The sequence below is a fragment of the Chaetodon auriga genome, chromosome 13, assembly GCF_051107435.1.
Source record: "Chaetodon auriga isolate fChaAug3 chromosome 13, fChaAug3.hap1, whole genome shotgun sequence".
NCBI lineage: Eukaryota > Metazoa > Chordata > Actinopteri > Chaetodontiformes > Chaetodontidae > Chaetodon > Chaetodon auriga.
The window spans coordinates 14,987,747-15,006,501 of NC_135086.1; the positions used below are offsets into that span (position 1 = coordinate 14,987,747).

At 42.9% G+C, this 18,755-nt stretch overlaps 2 protein-coding genes across 5 annotated transcripts in view; one reads left to right on the plus strand and one right to left on the minus strand.

Annotated features, from left to right (window-relative positions):
* Positions 1–19: 19 nt before the first annotated feature.
* Positions 20–7,935, plus strand: ofd1 (OFD1 centriole and centriolar satellite protein). Its single transcript, XM_076746308.1, has 23 exons — positions 20–161; positions 268–392; positions 480–683; positions 787–855; positions 947–968; positions 1,056–1,163; positions 1,256–1,392; positions 1,553–1,726; positions 1,834–1,940; positions 2,061–2,180; positions 2,396–2,469; positions 2,556–2,647; positions 2,869–3,058; positions 3,842–3,972; positions 4,145–4,256; positions 4,717–5,436; positions 5,694–5,850; positions 5,953–6,044; positions 6,529–6,657; positions 6,836–6,999; positions 7,071–7,256; positions 7,354–7,424; positions 7,739–7,935. Exons 2-23 carry the CDS (start codon positions 297–299, stop codon positions 7,782–7,784), a joined length of 3,201 nt encoding a protein of 1,066 aa, XP_076602423.1. The 5' UTR covers positions 20–161; positions 268–296; the 3' UTR covers positions 7,785–7,935.
* Positions 7,936–8,008: 73 nt separating this feature from the next.
* gpm6bb (glycoprotein M6Bb) overlaps positions 8,009–18,755 on the minus strand; it is a 28,655-nt gene continuing 17,908 nt past the window's right edge. For 2 of the 4 annotated variants that reach the window (XM_076746310.1, XM_076746309.1), the window contains exons 2-7: positions 14,558–14,744; positions 13,584–13,740; positions 13,249–13,417; positions 12,847–12,920; positions 12,667–12,732; positions 8,009–10,251 (exon numbers count right to left, since the gene is read on the minus strand). In XM_076746310.1, the coding sequence (XP_076602425.1) occupies positions 10,102–10,251; positions 12,667–12,732; positions 12,847–12,920; positions 13,249–13,417; positions 13,584–13,740; positions 14,558–14,744 (803 nt within the window). In that variant the 3' untranslated portion in view covers positions 8,009–10,101. Of the gene's footprint in view, positions 10,252–10,703; positions 12,221–12,666; positions 12,733–12,846; positions 12,921–13,248; positions 13,418–13,583; positions 13,741–14,557; positions 14,745–18,755 lie in introns of those variants that run through there. The other 2 variants (XM_076746312.1, XM_076746311.1) reach the window with 1 other exon arrangement.

Below are 18,755 nucleotides of genomic sequence, written 5' to 3' on the forward strand. Positions count from 1 at the left end.
ACTTTCCGTTGACAGATTTAAATGTTACAGGCACACCTCCTCGAAAGGGACGCCGAGACGCTTTGTGGTCGTTAGGCTGGTAACTAGAGAATCTCTTCTGTTTTTTGAGATGCTTGTGGTATAAGGAGTTAGAAGACAGAGTGATAACAGTCTAACGCCAGGTTAGAAAACTGAAAACTTGTTGAAAACTGAGCATTTTGTTGTTTAGCTGGCCCTGCTCGCGTTGCTGTGCTGTTGTCGACTGTATTTTTGTTTCTCTTCTGCCAGGAAGAGAAACAAAACAACACTCTGCAGTCATGTCCTCGGCAAAGGAAGACACGTTATCCCCAGATGAGCTGAGGAAAAGACTTTACCAAACTTTTAAAAACAAAGGAGTGCTCGATACTCTCAAAGTAAGTAGACGTTGCTGTTGCTTCTTGTAGCTCATGTCAGCTCGACCCTTCATCCTTCTCCTCTTTCACTCTTCTGGTCGGATTCAGACACAGCTGCGGAATCAGCTCATCCACGAGTTAAGGCACCCGCCTTTGACTGGAGGAGAACCAGTTCCCAGACCGGTACCTGTGAGATCCGAGCCCCTTTTGGCCTCAGCCTGTAACAGCATAGTGGCCGATCATCTCCGCACCTCTGGGTATGAGTACAGCCTCTCTGTATTCTACCCTGAAAGTGGCCTATGCAAAGACAAGGTGAGATACACTGCGTCTGTCTAACTGACCGCAGCTTAAAGCGTAAAGATCATCACTGCACATTAGATTCATCAAGATTTTGGTCTCTGATCCAATTTGGCAGATCTCCACAAAAGCGGACCTTCTTCAGCTTCTCAGACTTAGTCCTGAATCAGCCCTTTATAAATCCCTGGTAATTAATTATATGATTAAGCTTGCAGAATACTGTTCTTGACATAAGGAGAAATAAGAAAGCAATAATATTGTTTTTCATTTTTTTACAGTCATCAAACAAAGATGATAAAGGTATGTGCAGCATTCTGCTCCCTTTAATAAAACTGCTTCTGCCCCTGAAGCCTGTGCTTGATATATTTCATATATTTTCTCTGCTAGGGTTCCTGATCAGCCTTCTAACACAGCTCACACACCATTACACTCACGGCCTGTGCCACGACGCTGACACGCAAACAACCAGCATAACAAGTTATGGAGAGTCTCTTGGTATGATGAGAGAAGGTCTTAAATTGTACTCTACACACACACACATGCCTTTCAATGCACCATTTCTGAGGTTTTCTCTCTCCCGTACACAGTTGAGAAGATGAAGATGATTGATAAGGAATACGAGAGCTTCACTTATAGTGGGGACAGATGGTCTTCGTCCCAGTCAAAACTGGCTGCTTATAGAAAAGAAATTGAAGCACAGATGCAAGCAGAAATGAACACCAAGGTACTTATATTTTTCTACAAAGTAGAGTAAATAAAAACTGTACAAAGCACAGCAGTGTTTCATATCTGCAATAAACAAGGTTTTAAAAGGCATGAATTCTATTATGTGGAGTTTACCTGCAAGTTATGTGCCCTCAACATTGTGTCTTTTGTTTCTTCAGATGCTTCATTTTAAAGACGTTGAAATTGCCAAGGTGAGAATGGAAGAAAAGGCAAACTTTCACAAAGAATTTGATAAGCTGAAGCAAGAGCTGGAGAGGACTTACGAAATGAAGGCGAAGGCACTCATGGACCGGGAGAAAAATGCCATCGACCGGTTACAAAAGCAGCAAGAGGTAGATCACTGCCAAGATGACATGCTCTCTGCAGGCTCTCAGCAGAATATCCAGCAGCTTAAATATAAGAGTGAAACTGATGCTATCTGTATTCGTCTTTTCTTTAGATTGAAGAGAAAAATGTGTATATGCAGAGACAGTCCGTCCTGAAAGAGATTGAAACACTTCGCAACAGAGAAAATGAGCTGAGGATGAGAATGGAGGCTTTTGAAAAGTAAGATTATTTATTTATTTTCTCTCTTTTTTTTACCATTCATGTTATTAAATGGAAGTTATGCTCTTTCATCGAAACAGCTGCTTCATAGATGACGTCCCTGTGTTTGTGTGATGATAGAACTTGTCAAATTCAAGAGGAGAAGGTCAAGACCACTGAAGAGCTGCTGAGGAGGAGGGAGCTGGCAGTGAAGACGATGGAGGACACATACGACCACAGGCTGAAGAATGAGCTTTCCAGGTATTTTAACAGATGTCTCATTTCTTTGTTTTTGGCTCACAGTGTCACCACCAGTTTACTTTACCTCCCAAGTTTAGAGTATTTATCCTCCTCTGGGATATTGTTATTGTGTGACCAGAGGATGTCATTGTTTTGTATCTATTGTAAAACGGATGGATTTAAAGATATTTTGTGGTGATTAAGTTGTTGTTGTTCTCGTGTCGTCATAAAATCAGGTATCAGCTTGAGCTGAAAGAGGAGTTTGTCAAGAGAACAGAGAAACTAACCGAGAATGAGAACAGAAATAAAAGTGAGTAATTAGATTGAGGCAAAGTTACTGAGTGGTTTGCCATTTCCCATGTTTTTTATCGTGTTTACAGTCGTTTTATTTTTCAGTGGAAACTGCTCGTATCCAAAAGGAGTCGGCTGTAATTGATGGCAAATTAGAGGAGCACAGCAGAGCATGTTCAGAGCTGAGACGGCTGCAGGTAAACAACACAAGTCATCCAGCAGTGTTAACTTCACCCTCTTCAATAGTAAATAGGCAACATTTCACTCCTACGAAATACCTGAATGCTTGTATTCTGACTAAACTTTCGATCAGTCACTGTGAAGTGATTCTGTATTATTCTTAAGTTGCACAGTATCTGATTATGTCTCCAGCTGTATTTTGCCTGCTCTTTTTCATGTCTCTTCTGTTGTCTTGCAGGTTGAGCTAGACACAGCGCAGCAGCAGAGTTCTCTGCTGACTCAGCAGAAGGAGCTGTTAAAAGAAAGACTGGAGAGTGTGAGTGACTACCCCAGCTTAAAGGTAGAGAAAGCAGACCTGCAGGGGCAGCTGAGGCTGCTAAAGAAACAGCTGGAGGAGGCCCAAGAGGAGAAACGGCTTCTCCATGCAGGTGAGGAGTAGCTGCTGTCCCCAAGTACCTCCCAGGAGTCATAGCATGCTGCAATGTTCCTCTCAGTCAGGGTTTTCATCCTGTAATAATGTACAAGGAAGTTCTTATTATCGCTTGTTACTGCTTATAATAATGTAATCCTAGAAAACTAGAACCAGTGCAGAGTATTTGTAGTCATGACTGAGATAAATCCAGTTCCTTTGTTGCATTCAGAGTTCTTTAGTCTGGGCTCGTTGTGAGCTGTGGGAGATGCAGTGTACTGTGAAGCATTCATGTTAGTCTGTCCCACTGCTTCTGGCTCCACTGAGTCTTTCTGAATGTGTCTTGCCTGCCAATGTGGGGGCCTCTGTGCTGTGTTTGTAGCTCTGCAGACAGCTCTCTAAAAAGGAACCAGTGAGGGAATGGGAATGAGATGTGGAGTGAAGAGGAGCAGAGAGCACAGTGAGCAGAGACAGACGGCTCCCTTTACCCACCGCAGACAGCCAAAATTTTACCTCTCTGAGGGATACAGTACTCTTCCTGTTTGAGGATGAGGCAGGGGAGCGCTGGGCCTCTCATCACTAACAAAAGGCAGCGATATGGCGCTAAGCCCTGTGTGCTGTACTCACATGCTTGTCAGATCCATCCAGCCAAAAATCATGAACTGGACAAAATGACACCCTAAATCAGAGCAACTTGTGTGGGGCTTTTTCATCAGATAGCTTTCCCCATGAAATGTACACTGGCCTTGCAGAAGGGATGCACTTTCAGGTGATGTTTTGACTCTAATAACCCCTCTCTCAGATTTGGGCAAGCCGTCCAAAGAGCAGCTGGCCTTGCAGATGGAGCTCCGGAGGCTGCAGAGCGCTCGCAGGCTGGATGAGGAAGAGTTTGACAACCAGAAACAGGTGCTGCAGGCACAGCTCCAGAGTGAGGTCAGTCCCATCACAGCCTCTTGCTGAGTGTGGGAAACTATGTGATCAGCTGGTTTTCTTTTTTCTTTTTTTTTCCCTCATTCAATTTTTTTCTCACTTTGGGGAATGTGGTTTTCTAGTTACACATACAATAACTGCTCTGTGGTGTCCTGTTGTCTGCTGCTTCCTCCAGGTGGACCGTTGCGCTCAGCTCAACGCTCAGTTGATGGCGTGTGAGGAGAAGTTGCAGTGGACGACGAACCACATGGAGGACATTAAGATGCAGCTTCGCCAAACTCAACAAGGTACCCTCTGACCGGCATGCGTGTCTGCCATGTGTCCAATCGTGTATGTTTCTCTATGTAATGATGCAGTTTGGTGCAATCAGTGATGCATAACTTGTGTAGTTTACTTTATTTCTGCCTTTCATGAACTGGCTTCCTTTTTTGGATCATGTTACACTATCGACCATGAAATCTTAAAAAGGGAAAAAAGCTGGCAAATTTTAAAGAACTTCAATTAGTATAAGACAGTTTGATCAAAAACAAGAAAGGAAGCCCTGTTATGGTTGTAGTTAGCAGATCCTAGGTGTAAATGCATGTAAAGTGTTTTTGGAAAGTAGTTGTAGCAGCCCTTTTTTCTTATTTGTGCTCTTAATTGGTGGTTGGTCTTCTGTATTAGTGTTCAACTCTCCTCTCGTTTGCTTTGCCTTTTCTTTTCTGTCCTCTCTCCCTGTCTTTTGTGTAACCCATGTGATGATGGCAGCTCTTGAAAATGAAGTGCTGCGTAATCCCAAGCCCTCTCTTGTTGATCGCTCAGTCCTGGAGCTCAGCGCTGACAAGCTGGTTCCCCCTGACATCTATGTGGACAGAGCTCTGCTGAGGGCCAGGGTGGGTTATGATGATGTTTGTGAAGCAGGTGGGCCCTTGCCAGGGTACAAGTCACCTTGGAATGACTCTCCAGACTCCGACATGGAGCTGGTGGCTGAAGCCAAGGCTCGGATCCAGGAGCTGCTGAGGGAGGCTGAAACCTTGGAGGGAGCTTACAGGAATTACCAGCAGAGGGCAGTGCACTCCACCGTCTCACACATGCTTCCCCCGAGACCTCTTTCCCCACAAGGAGCACATCCTTCACATCGCCCTGACTCTCCTCTAAGAAAACAAGTCTCTCACCAACCACACCCACGCTCAGTGCCCAGATCACAGGTCTCACACAGACCACTGTCCCCACAGACTAACAGAACCCCCTCCTCAGCTCCCTATGACACCAGAAACACAGCAACACCTGCGCAACCAAGAGTGACCTTCCTAGAGGACCATAACCAACCGCAGTCCACAGTTTTCACTGACCACAGACTCCATTCATTGACTGATCTGTTTCTAAGAGATGGAGGCCCTCTGGATGGAAGCAGCCCTCCACCCAGACGTCTGTCCTCCACACCGCGCTCTTCATCCAAGAAAAAGCTTCAAAGAGAGATTTCAGAAGGTACCTTCAAAAAAATGTTTTACCCCTTGAAAACACTTCAAAGGGAATTAGATGCACCAACCTTTTAAGTGTCAAGAAATAAATAATGAAATAGTTTCGTGTTGCCAGTGCTCATATGCAGCATGTTTAACACTTACTTATTTTTATTAATGCTCCACAATGTCAGCGTCAGTGACAGTCAGCACCTTTTCACGTCAGCCCTTGGATTATAATCTTTCATCTGTGTTGTCTAACTTGAAGTTTTTGCCCCCTGATAGAAGCGACCGTGTCTCCAGTGGCGTTCCCGGAGCTGTCGCCTGACAGACCGCTCCCTCCTGTCCCCCACGAAGAGGTGGCGACCTCAGGTGACTTCTCCTCGGAGCTCAGTCCACCTCGGAGTCCTCAGCTCAAGAGCACAGCACGAGATCAGTCCAGGTACCATCTGGCATCGCTTTGGCAAGGACATGACATCATTTTTTATCCACTTTCACATATAGCGAATACTAATGCCCTCATGTTTGCCCTGGTTTCTGTCAGCCCACCTAAGCTTCAGGCTGGCCCCTCCAGCTCAGAGTCTTCGCCACAGCCCGAGAAAATCAGCCTTGAGGATCTCACAGGGATTTTGTCAGGTACTCTAAACTCGTGGGTGTTTTTTCTTTAATACCTTCTTCCTCTCGTGACGTGAGACCTGGTTTGAGATCTTCTCCAGTTTGCAAATACAACATGAGAGTTGTTGTTTGGTTGGGTCATTGGGCTTGACGTGTACAAAGTGATCTATTTGTGTGTGTGTTTCATCTGTCCATTCAAAATATTAAAAAAAAAGACATTTTCCCCACAGTTTTCTTTGTGATCCATTAGCGTTTGTTCTGTTTTCATTATCATTCATTTAAACAAAATCCCTGGAATAAAATGAAGTATAAGCAGCGTGGAGGTTTTGGATTTTGGAAAGGCTGCTTTTTAATGAGTGTGTGACTGGCCTCCAAAGTGTCCTTTCAGTGGCCCCGCACAATGGTGAAGATGAAGGGCAGCTGATTATGTATTCTGTGCCGGTCCTCTGGCCCTGTTGCATTATGGTGGAGCATAAAAGATCTCTTTGTGCTTGTCTCCCTCCAGAGCCCGGCCACATTCCAGAGCTTCTCCTGGACACTGCCATCCCTCTCTCTGAGGAGGCCCCTGACGGCCCCGCTGTCCCCCGCCTACCGGACCTCCCAGAAGACCCGGTAGACTTGCAGGGCCAAGAGGGTGAGTCGTTATTCCCCCCCCCCCCCCCCCCCATTACCGACTCAGTTGACCCCAGATAACAAGAATGGCCATCTTCTACTGTACGCCATCAGTCTGCCTGTTTGAATCGCTCATGTTTGGCTCTTGAAGCCACGCACTGACAATTGATTCGACTCATGCCAATCCATATATTTTATAGACGTCCCACAAACCTCTGGTGAATCTGCTAAGGGAGAAGATGAAGAGGATGAGGAGCAGAGGTGGGAGAGAGAGCGAAAAGAAAGACAAGAACGAAGGCAAAGGGAGCAAGAGGAAGCCAGAGAGAGGGAGCTGCAAGAACTTGAAAGACTGGAGAAAGAGATGGTAAGTTCTTCTAAATCTCCTCTTTCTGATCGTCCTGATGAAATGAATGTTGACAGAGTCTGTCTAACCAGCTTTTGCAAGATGTGGAGCAACCTGGACAAGAAAAAGAGGAAGAAGAAGAAACTGGAAGCAAGAAAGGAGGAGATGGAGAACAGAAGCAAGAGGCAGATAACGGCGAGGAGGAGTCGAAAGGTGAAAATCCTCTGGAGAAATACATGAAGATGGTCCTGGAAGCTCGGGAGAAGCAGCATGCACAGGTGAGTGTGCACACATTTGTCTGAGACTCCTGTAGAACTTTGTTTTGTGACTGGACTAAAAGCAGTGATCCTGTGTGTGTGTTTTTTTTTTTTTCAGAGCCCTGCAAGAGAAGAAGCACAACACACGAGCCCAGAGGCAAAGAGTTTGTCTGAGGAGAGAGACGACAGGTAACGAAAATGGCTGTACACAGAAGAGATGGAGAGATTAATGGCTGTGCTTAAGAATGAAACAACTTAACTTTTCTCATTCAGAAGCTATGCTGTTACAGTAGGGAGGTTTAATAAAGGCATAAGCCTCCGTAATCCTCCTCCCAAAACATTTCATTTGTCTGTGGTTTCTCATCTCCTGCTCTGTTCAATGTTGTTGTTTGTTCTGGAATCATGTCGTCTTAAGTATGAGAACATTGAGAAATACTATTTTTGGTTTTGCTTTTTTCTGTCCCTTCAGGCTTTCACTAATTAACTTGATTTTGTTTTCCCAGCATCGCAGCGTATTCACACAAGGATGAAGACGATGATTTCTGGTGAGCTGTCGTCCCAGACTTCTACCATAAACTGAGGAATTCTACAAGCCACTGTGTTTTCATGCGTGAAGCTTTTATTGTATAGCTTTTAAGATTTTTTTGACCCAATTTTTTACATGAACTGCACATGTATGAATAAACCATGTTGGATTTTCTTTCTTTTGGATTGACTGTGCACCACACGAGACATTCCCATCATACAAAAGAGGAAAAAAAACACAACAGAGAGACATTTGTCCTATTTTATGTTTTATTTTCATAAAAACAGTCAACAGGCCAGTTGAGTAATGTCATAAAGGTGTTTCCAGTCAGACAGGATGCTGGATTGTTGTCCTCCTGGTGATTGATAGGTAGCCTTTATTCTCTAGTTTTTGGTTAATTCAACAAGAAACAGCATACAGAGACGAGATGAGACGTACAGAAGCTTCCTGTACATCTGTCATCTTTCTCCTTGGCCACTGAACACCTGTGGCTGTTTGTCCTGCAGAGAACTATGCAGGTTTTATACTAAATATCTCACAGATACTGTATAAAACACTGGGCAGAGAGTCACAATGGCATTCAGACTTTGGCTAGATTTACCATATAGATTGGCGTAGAATTTTAGAAATGACTGGTGTTGCAACTAATCGTTAATTTTAAAGTTGAATTAAAAGGATCAGTAATTGATGAGGAAGCCCTTGACATTCATAGAAAATATAAGTATACTATCAAGCAACCAAATAATAGAAGAATCACATACTTTTGAATTGAATAAAGGAACCTAAAAAACATCTACAACTAATCAGCTACTTAAAATGGATTAATCTGTATTCAGTTAGAAAAAAAAAAAGGAAACAGGCAAACACTGCCTACTACTGATGTCAGTATACATGACTGTTCATCACGTGTGTCACTGCAGAAACAGCTTTCTTCATGCAACAAAGAAACACATCAAGTTATCCTTGTAACTCAACTAATAGAAATAAAAAGATTACATGAGTAATTATGTCAGCATTAGGACAATTGCACGTCAAAAACGGGTGCAATTATAGAAAATTAAGAAAAGAATGAAGTGGTTTTAACTTACAAAATAACAAAATACTGAAAAAAAAATCCCGACTCGTAACAAATTTCTATTGTTCACACATTCAGTTCTTTAAATTTGTAGGTTTTTCCATTGCACCATTGCACATGGGGCATGATTACACTTATTTTATAAAAAGGGTTTTGCAAAAGGGTCAATTTTGATCATAAATTACAATATATATGATCAGATATTACAACAAATAATGGGCTAAAAAGCATTTATGAGGGATCAGAGAGCGCTCTTTGTTGGCAAGCTTTTTTTCCATTTGCATACATAAATACATGTGGACCAAACTTTCAAGATACCAAAAACACTGAGAATCCTTCTGTGTCAATATTGGCAGCACTTCACATTTAGCAAGCAAGTTATTCTTATGGCATTATGCATACACATAAAATCCTATGATACTGTGACGTAGAGGAGCTCCTGATGTGTGTGTGCTTACCAGCTACCAAATACTGTATATACTGAGGCATCTCTTTACAATTAAAATAGGACTTTCAAACTGTAGTTGTTCGAGGGAGAAGACGTTGTTTGTTCCAGTTAAATTGTTCTATAGGCTCTAGTGCACATCTGAGGTAGTGTTAATGTAGGCCATGAATTTTCTGAGTGACTTTTAAGTAGCTGTATATTGGAAAGTAGGATCTAGAACCAATTATTAACAGGATTAAGATGCAGCAAAAACATCTTGTGACATGCCGCACTTGTGTCAGTACTAACTCAGATTGGGCGTAAGGCCTTGCATCTTGTGTGTAATTCATCTGCATTTTTGATTGAAAACGAGCAAACAAATAAAACGTTACATTCCCTTGTTGAAAACTGGCCCCCACAGCTCAAAAGGAAAGACAGAGCAAGACTGTAACACAAACTGTCACCATGATGCGTGGCGTAAGAATAGTGCAATGTCTCAAGCTTTAGCCAGCAAATACTGGCCATAAAAAGGGTGAGTGAAAATCAAACACTACATAATATCTGAATTTTCCTGCAGAAAAATAGAAAAATGAAAAACAGCATAATGGAATTTGGAGTGGCAGTTCCAAAACGTGAGTTAGTGCAGAAAGCAGCACTGATGCATTAGTTTGTTAGGAGCCTGGTTAGTACTGCACAGCATCACAGCAGTTGGCAGGTTATTTTAGCTGAGTGTTGTCTTGGTCCAAAGGGGCCACAGTGGTTGGCCACAGTGTCAATGTGTCTCTACATGTGTGTATGTATGTGTGTGTGTGTGGATTGTGAGTGTGAGCGGGTCATATCCTTATGTGTAGGAATTGAGGCATTCCTTTGAGCGTGAGGTGATGTCCTGCAGCTCCCGCTCTTCCTTCATTTTGATGTCTTGGTAGGCATGCATTTGACTGGCATCCTTAAGGTAGGCCCAGTTTGCTGAGAGAATCATGAGGAAGTGGATCTGGAAGAGAAGGGTGAGGTGGATGGCCGGTGAGCATGTCAAAGATGCAAAGCAAGCTACAGGAGTCAGAGCTACATCACAGACATACAAAAACAAAAAGTTAAGCTTTTTTTTTTTCTTTTTTTGGAAAGACTTAACACACAAGGGTGACAAAAGATTACTGAAAAAGACTTCACTGTTGCTTTTATTGTAACATTACTGTTACAATTTTTACTAATACTAGAGTTACGCTGCTATCTTGCTATGCACGATACTACAGACGTGACACTTTGAAAGGCGTGAGAATGGGAAGAGAGAGTGAGCCAGAGATTGTGCATGTGAGTTTTAGGCAGCTGTAAAGCTTGAGGTTAGTGCAAAGCATGAGATTTAGTATTTTGTGAATCTGACCCTGTTCCATACGCAGTTCTGTATTGTATTTCTGTCGGATTTATAAGAAATAGACCAAGTGGGGATACTTTTGTAAACAAAGATTGTTTATTTTATATAGAAAGTAAAAGCTACAGTCTTGAAAAACAGGAGAAAATTAAATATATGAAATATGGAGTATAAGTAACTATAAACAGATCAGAGAATCTGGAAAATGTAAGCATGCAGGCTCAGTGTTAAGATAAAAACAAATGGCTCTTTAATGGCACTTTGAGAAAGGATAAAGGAAAATGTATGAAACAAAACATCAACTTCATGGCTGAGGCTATACCAGCATCAGCCCTCATAGAAAAAAAAACACATTTACTCTAAAATAGGAGAATTTCTGTTTTTTTTCTCTTTTATAAAATACATGAAATTAAAGTGAGGCGTAGGGCCTCATGCAGAAGTCTCCCCCTGGTACTGGCCTAAACCTTCATAGCAATGCTGTGCTAGGTATGTGCAGTTACTTTGAAATCTATGATAAACACCGCTGGTCACCATAATACTCCTCAGCATTTTACAGTCGATGAAAGGTTTTTAGTTCAGTTTAGAATCTAACTTGTGACAAAAAGAAATAATACTGAATATTTTCTGTGGAACACTTTGTGGTTTCATGGGATGGTACCCAAATTTTAAGGCTAAGGAAAGAAACCAAAGAAATATAAAAAGGACAAGGCACTGCTACTTTGCCACTGTAGCTAGTCCTTTTTACAAATGTATCACAAGAATTTGTCCTCACCAAAACTGCTAATCTGGCAATCAAGATCGTAAAGCCTGAGAACACCTTTAATATTTGTCATCAGATGTCCACGTGGACTCATTTCTGAGCTTTATACTGTACATCTACATGGGATCGGTGCAGCGTGTGTGTTAATCAGACCTCAGAACGGTCTCAATTCCAATTTAAATGATTTTTTTTAAATTGTGCATCACAGTCTGCACAGCTATCTTACCCTCATGTCTCACAAGTGCCTCAGGGGTTTGTGCACAAATTCTCAATTCAGCTCTGACTGCAGTCAAGTGATGCTTGTCCTGCTATGCAAGGTGAGGAACTGCATGCTAAATACTGTTGGGTTTTTGACTGAAATACTCATGCAGTTGACGCTTTTGTGCAGGTCAAAATCAGCTTCACACATTACGAACATAAATAACACTGTTGTGGATTTCTAGCCGTGCGCATTTCAACAAAATCAGATGGTGACATATTTCTGTAAGTGAGTGCCGAGGAAAGCAGAACAAACCAGTCAACTGAACACCACCCCAATCTGAAGACAACTGTCATCAGGTGTCCTCAAACAAGCAATATCCCTGGATACCAAATGCTAAAGGAAGCATACAATCAGCTATTTACACTAATCAAGAGATGTAGATTTTTCTATTCTCAGGCTGTTTTTTTTTTTTTTTTAGTTCATTTGTTGTCAGTGGCAACTGTCTCTACTCAGTACAGCCTCAAATGCTGTACCGTGTTCTCAAAAACAGTTTAAAACTTAGTGCAGCAGTCTTCTCGACTCTTAAACTTCAAAACGGCAAAGTTATAAGTGGTAGCCATCATGTAGATCAGCTGGTGGAAGAGAACAGAAAAGGTTGTAAGAGAACATGCCGGTGACCACGTTGTCACGAGTACTGTGACAAGTTAGTAAAGTGACCAATCATCTTTCAAGAAGTTAAACAAAGGAAAAAATCTTGAAGAGCATCATTTTACAATATCCTACTTGTGATTTTGTGGTTCAAACTCATGATTATGATTTTTAGACACAAAAAAAGCAAGCCCAGACTACACTCTCCTCCATCCATCCTAATCTAAAAAACAGGGCCATGTGCATCAAAGCAGATGGTAAACAGCAAATGGAACTGGAGCTGAGGAAAGGTCTATGTGCAGTCGTCCTTGGTGCGGTTACATAAACCATATGGGAATGAGAAGAGGAGAACTTGACACATGATCTGCGGATACAAACCGTGCAGAGATGGGCTAAAGGGAGAGGATGGAGAGACTGGAGGGAAGCTTACCAGAGCGATGACGGTGGCTCCGGCTCCAGCGCATGCTACGATGTACAGGTGATAAGACAGGTAGAACTGGAAAAAGACAAGCGGCAGTGATTATTCTTCCCTTAAAAACATGTGATTTCCACGCCGTGCTCCTCTGCTCGCCCTCTGCTGATGTGTGTGTGGACAGAAGACGGCTCTTACCTCACTGGTGTTGCAGATGTCACCTAGCGTAGATCCACAGGCCTTTCCTGGTGTGGCATTCCAGGGGATAATTCCTGTAGCCGTGAAATTCAAAGGTTTTCACACACACTCAAATTCAGTGCTCTATGTGAATAATGACCAAACCTTTCAAGTACTACGAGACGTGTGGAAAGTCAGAGTGTGAGGGACGGAAAGTCGGCCAATGTGCTCATCCGTCAACATTTCTGCCTGCTTGGTTTTAAGGGATTACAGGACAAAAATGTTGGAGTCCCCTAATTAATTAATTAAGAATATTGCAATGGTGTAAACTACCTCAGTGTGTGCACTCATAAAAACATTTGTGAATTTGAGATTACTGATGCCAAACAAGACGTGTTCCTGCACAAAGTGCTATTCTCTCACCATACTGACGAACATCCACACAGATGGAGTCGATGTTGGTGAGGTTGGCCATGGAAGACCTCATGGTGGCACAGGTAGACCACATGTTGTAGAAGAGGAACACTGGCACGGCGGAGAAGCCAAACACACCGAGCCAGGCCACACCCAGGATGTATGTGAGGAACACAAACTGAGGACACACAGATCGCACTGCGTTAGCTTCACCAGATCAGCATGAAATTCAGTTCATTCCTATATCGAACACACTCATCTGTATGCATTTTAAATTTTAATCACATGGCATGAAACCTTTTTTACGGCATTCTTGTGTGCGCAGTGTGGTTGTATCAACATACCATTCCACTGATGCAGCGTCCACAGATGGTGGTTTTGAACTCGCTGTGCAGTTCCTTGACTGCACTGGTTGTGTAGAAGCCCTCAGCCAGCAGGATGATCCCGTACAGGAAGAAAAACGAAGCAATGCCATAGATGACATACTGCATCAGCTGTATTCTGTTAAAGAGCACACACGTCACGCATGAGCTTTCGTTGCGCCGGTAAAGCTGCAGCAGGTTAAAAACAGCATCAGCACAAATCAACAACCAACATGTTTTTAGCCTCCGAACGTAACACCTGGAGAGCCTTGCTAAAAACGTCAGGTTAAGTAAGAGCATGACATACCGCTGTCTGGGGTGGAAAATCGCTGCTTACAATCATTTTGAATTTTTTTTTTCTTTTTTTGCATGCAATCTGTAAAACATGAGTAATCATGAACAGATGGTTATGATTAAGATAGTGGTCCAGCTTCCCTAAGACACAGATGAGAAGAGACGCTAAGCCCAAATGTGGAGATAACAGGTGATGCATGTCTCTGGGAATCATCTGCCAAGAGACAGACAGCCTCTGTAGACATCTTAAATTAAACGGTGCACTCCAAACCTACGGCAACATAAAACATATGTGCAGACGGGGCTCTGTTATTCCTCTTTTATTGCCTGGACTAATGGATGCACTGTAAAAAAAAAAAAGGTCCATATTAGGACTGTTCTGCAGGATGAAGTGAACGTGGGAGACGTTATCAGCTAAAAATAGCCTACATAAAGTCAACATTACAAGTGTTATCTATCTTACGTTCGGGCCTCTCTTTATTGTGATGGTTATGTCAGAACACATTTTTACGGTGAGCATATTGTGCAATGGATCCTAATGTGACAGCGAAGACACAGTGTTTTCAAACAATCACCAGGATGTCGTAATTGTTAGTTTTATTTGCTTCTCAGACACTCAGAGGCAGCCGTGTAATGCACACACAGAGCATGAGGACACTTACATATCAGTCAGCATGGCGTGATCACTGGTGACCTTGGAGAAGTGGGTTTCCAGGATAGTCACAGTCCCAGTGAGAGCCACATGGCCACATCCACAGAACAGGGCAACGCCAGAGAAGCAGAGGATTGTAGCCACCAGCGACGCGTACGGCACCCCGCCTAAACATTTGATGCAGCACTCGAAGCAACCTGTAGAAAAACAAAATGCGATTTGATATTTCAGTCCTTTAAATCTTTTGTTTTGAAAGGCCACCTAGTAAATTCTACATCAACATCAGCCCCCAGTTCCATATAAGGTATTGTTTTTTACTTGCAGGACAGGAAGTGATCTCATGGCAATGAAGTATGAGATGAATATTCAATGAATCATCCATTGAATCTATCCCAGAACGCAGGTCGTCACAGGGACATGAACTGTTTTCTAATTAATGGCATTTTGCTACTCATCAGGACACATTAAAGAACACCGGGCTGACTTTTCACTCAGAGATTTAAATGAATTCACCCTCAAAGCTGCAAAGGAAGTCAGACAAGTTTGTTTACAACAGGTTTCAGAAAATTTGCCTGCCGCCACGCTTGACGCTCCGTGCTTCCTCTCTGTGATGTAAAGCACCGGCGGAAACAGCACTGTTTGTTGTGTGAGGCTGAGCTTTTACAGTCTTCACTTCCTTTTATCTGACAGTTCACGAGTCCACTTAAATGGCACTAATGACCATCCAGCAGGTCAGAGCAATGGGTGCCTGACAAGCCGTAATGGAAATCAATAGCAACTCACAATGAGGGGAATGAAGTGACCCACATGGATCTGCCTCATGCGGTGTGTTCTGCTTTGTGAAATGGAGCCACAATGCACTGTCTGTGGATGCCTGCAAACGAACCACAGTGTGCTTCCAATCAGATCCACATGTGGCTGACAGGGTGTTGTGGAGTCATAGGACATTCAGGTCAATGCCTGTTAACGTTTTAAAGCTCTCACATATGTTTCATGTCACAGTTCCATTTAAATATTTAAAAGCTGCTACAATCAATATCTTTACATTAACAATGGATCGAATGACTGCGTTTGTGACATAGGTTGTTCATAGTGACAAACTGAGTGAGAATCATCAACTCTGCAGTTCCCCTCAGCTCTGCAGAACATATGCAGCATGCAGTTCTCATTAGCATCATTTTCAAAAGCAGCAGGCAGCTGTTTTAAGCTAAAAACGCTCTGATAAACCCTTCATACACCACCTATGTTTCGACAAGCAGCAGCAACTGACAAAGTTAGCAACTACCTGGTGAATATAATGGAGCATCTAACAGCTAAAGTGCCACACATTTTCTTTCAGGAGTTGGCAGAGACCCAAACAGAGCTTGACTGAATCTTGGACTTCAGGTGCACACAAACACATTTTGAAGTGAAAGTTCATGTCAATCCATATCTGCTGAAAATCTAAATAAGCGACAAGTTCTCCATAATAGCCAGCTGCACTGCTCTCATGTGGCCGAGTCATCAATTACTGCATGTCCTGTGACAAATTAAGCTCATTTATGTTGTTTATAAGAACTGCACCAACCTTCACAGAACAAATCTGATTGAATCATCATTACCACAGCACAGTGTCTGCAACAGGAGAAAGACATTTCCATTATAGTAGAAATGATCAGATCAAAGTCTCTAATTTCTCATATTCAAAGGTTTTTCTTATTCCTGCCCTTTCTTGTATATAGAAGGAAAAGGAAAAAAATGAATTGGGAGGTTTATCTTATCTTAGTTCCTTAAAGAAAACTGAGCAAAGATTCCTTCTGACCTGCCTCAAGAATCCTGAAAGTTCATCTGTGTTTGGGCTCTTCGCCGTGACAAAGGAAATTAAAACAGATATACTGCTGCCGGGCCAATACTTTTGCAGTCAGATGCTTCATCCTGCTGTTTGTGTAGTACGGGGAGATAAAAACATTTTTGTCCCATGGTGGGTGAATAGGAGTTGCCACGGCAGCATGTTAACCACAACTCAATGAGCGTGCCCACAGCAGAGTCGCTAACTTCTACCGCAGGCCACAGTTCTGTGATGAACATGTCGGGCAGGATGAGTGAGCGGCTGGGAGTCAGAGCGCAGCGCTCCACAGGATATTGAGCCCAGCTGCTAAGTAAATACAGTCCATTCAAAGGAAGAGCTGCTTTTGTTGTGGATGTCGCTTTCAGGTAGTTCTGATCCAATAGCAGACTATATCTTTGCTATGAATCAACTCGCTGTCACAGTTCAGCCTCCTGAAGAGAAGAAACGTTTCCATATGAAAAGTGTAGTTAGGGTTTATCTCCATTACCGCATCGCTCATATCAAATGTGCACAGAGTGACAGCCAGTAACAACAGTCACACTGGTTTATTATGAATTCATTTGATCCAAATCAGATGTGACATTAAAGTCAGCATGACTGCCCAACTCATCATGTGTCTGGTTTCAAGCCCTGCCTTGAAGTGCGTCACTATTCCCATTAGATCAGCTGCCTGAACGCTGATAGCGCGGTCATGGATGCCGTGATTTCATCATGACAGTCAGCCTGCCTCGAACGCCTGAATCTCACTGGATCTCAAAATGAGCTGCAAACATGTCTGAACACAGGTAGGGATGTCTAAAGCTGTGACACCTATTCCACTGACTATGTGACCGCCCTCCTGCCTGTCACAGAGAAGGTCAGACTGACATGGCCGCATCTGCTATGCTCGTCTCACTTGGAGCACTTAGAGAGAGAAAACGTACATTATGTGTGAAAGCCACCAATCCGATCAATAAGCCATTCATTTGATTAGTGTCCGTTCCGCAGGAGTAGTTTCTGTGCATCTGGACTGAGACTGTTGGTTAGACGTCTCTCTCTCTCTCTCTGAATGGAGAACCCTTCCTGGTTGTTATGCTTAATAATGCAGTAAACCCAAGGTGGTATTTTCACAGCTGGACGTGACATATTGGCAGGTTAGTATAACTCTGTTCTGGCTGACTGTAAAAACACTGGCACAAGGACAGACCCCGCTTACTACTGCTCTCTTCACAAAGAGCCTCTGTGAAAGCTTCAGTCCTGGTATTAGACATCATGGGACACAGAAATGACATCAAAGCCCAACCCCACTTTTAAGCAGCCCTGCTATGAGTACCACAGGCTGCCAGAGGGAAATCACTTTCATCCGGCTGATGGCTTCAACGCAGAGGTGGGATTTTGAAGTAATCGCAGGGTCTGTGAGATATTACCTTCATCCTTATCATGAAATCTGCCTACTGTGTAGAAGGCTGAACACCAGCTTTGTTTTTTTCCATTCTTTTTTGAGAGAGTTAGGGCTGTACTGTTGGACTAATGGACAAATTTATCATTTTGGGACATTCACTTTCTTGCTGAGAGTTAGCTGAGAAGATTGATACCACCCTTGCATTTGTTTGTTAAATACAGCGCTGCAGCCGGTTAGCTTAGCTTAGCATTAAGACTGGAAACAGCTAGTGTGACTCTGTCTTAAGGTAACAATATCTAGTTTACAGCACCTCTTAAGCTCACTCATTAAGCAATTCATTTATTTATTGTAAAATCTGTACAAAAAATGAAGGTTTACGGGGTGTTTGTGTGGGACAGTGACTTCCTGGAGTCTCCGCTGATGGTGATGACAACTCTCCAGACACTTCTTGGTGTATTCATCAGGCGGATATGAGAGTAGCAGCAATCTTTACATCCAACTCTTAGCAAGAAAGCAAATAAGAGTAAAAGTTAAACAGTTTTCATTTATGTTGCATCCTTAATGTGCAACATAGAGGATGTTGCAATGTGAATTTGAGAGTTTTAAGACAGACAGCCAGTATCAGTGAACCTACTGTGCAGTAAAGAACAGAGTGTTTTCTCTTGAGTGTACTGTGTGGGATTTCATAGTGTACAGGATATTGCGGGGCCGACTGCAGCTCAAGTCATCCTCCTTCACAGGGACCAACAGTAGGAGCTGGTGACTCTTTAAACAACAAGCCTGTACTAAATGGATCCTGCTGGCTTGTTCTGAGCGGAGCACCATAAATGAAAATCACGTTGGGCCTTTTTTTTTCCCCCTCTGATGACTTTCACATGCTCCCAAGTCCCTGACTAATACTCCTGGTTAGACCTCCAACCACTTCAAGCCTCTCCAACTCCGTGCTACAGTACATGAATGAGAGGAGGACAGATAGAATGAGAAATAGAGTGAGAGAGA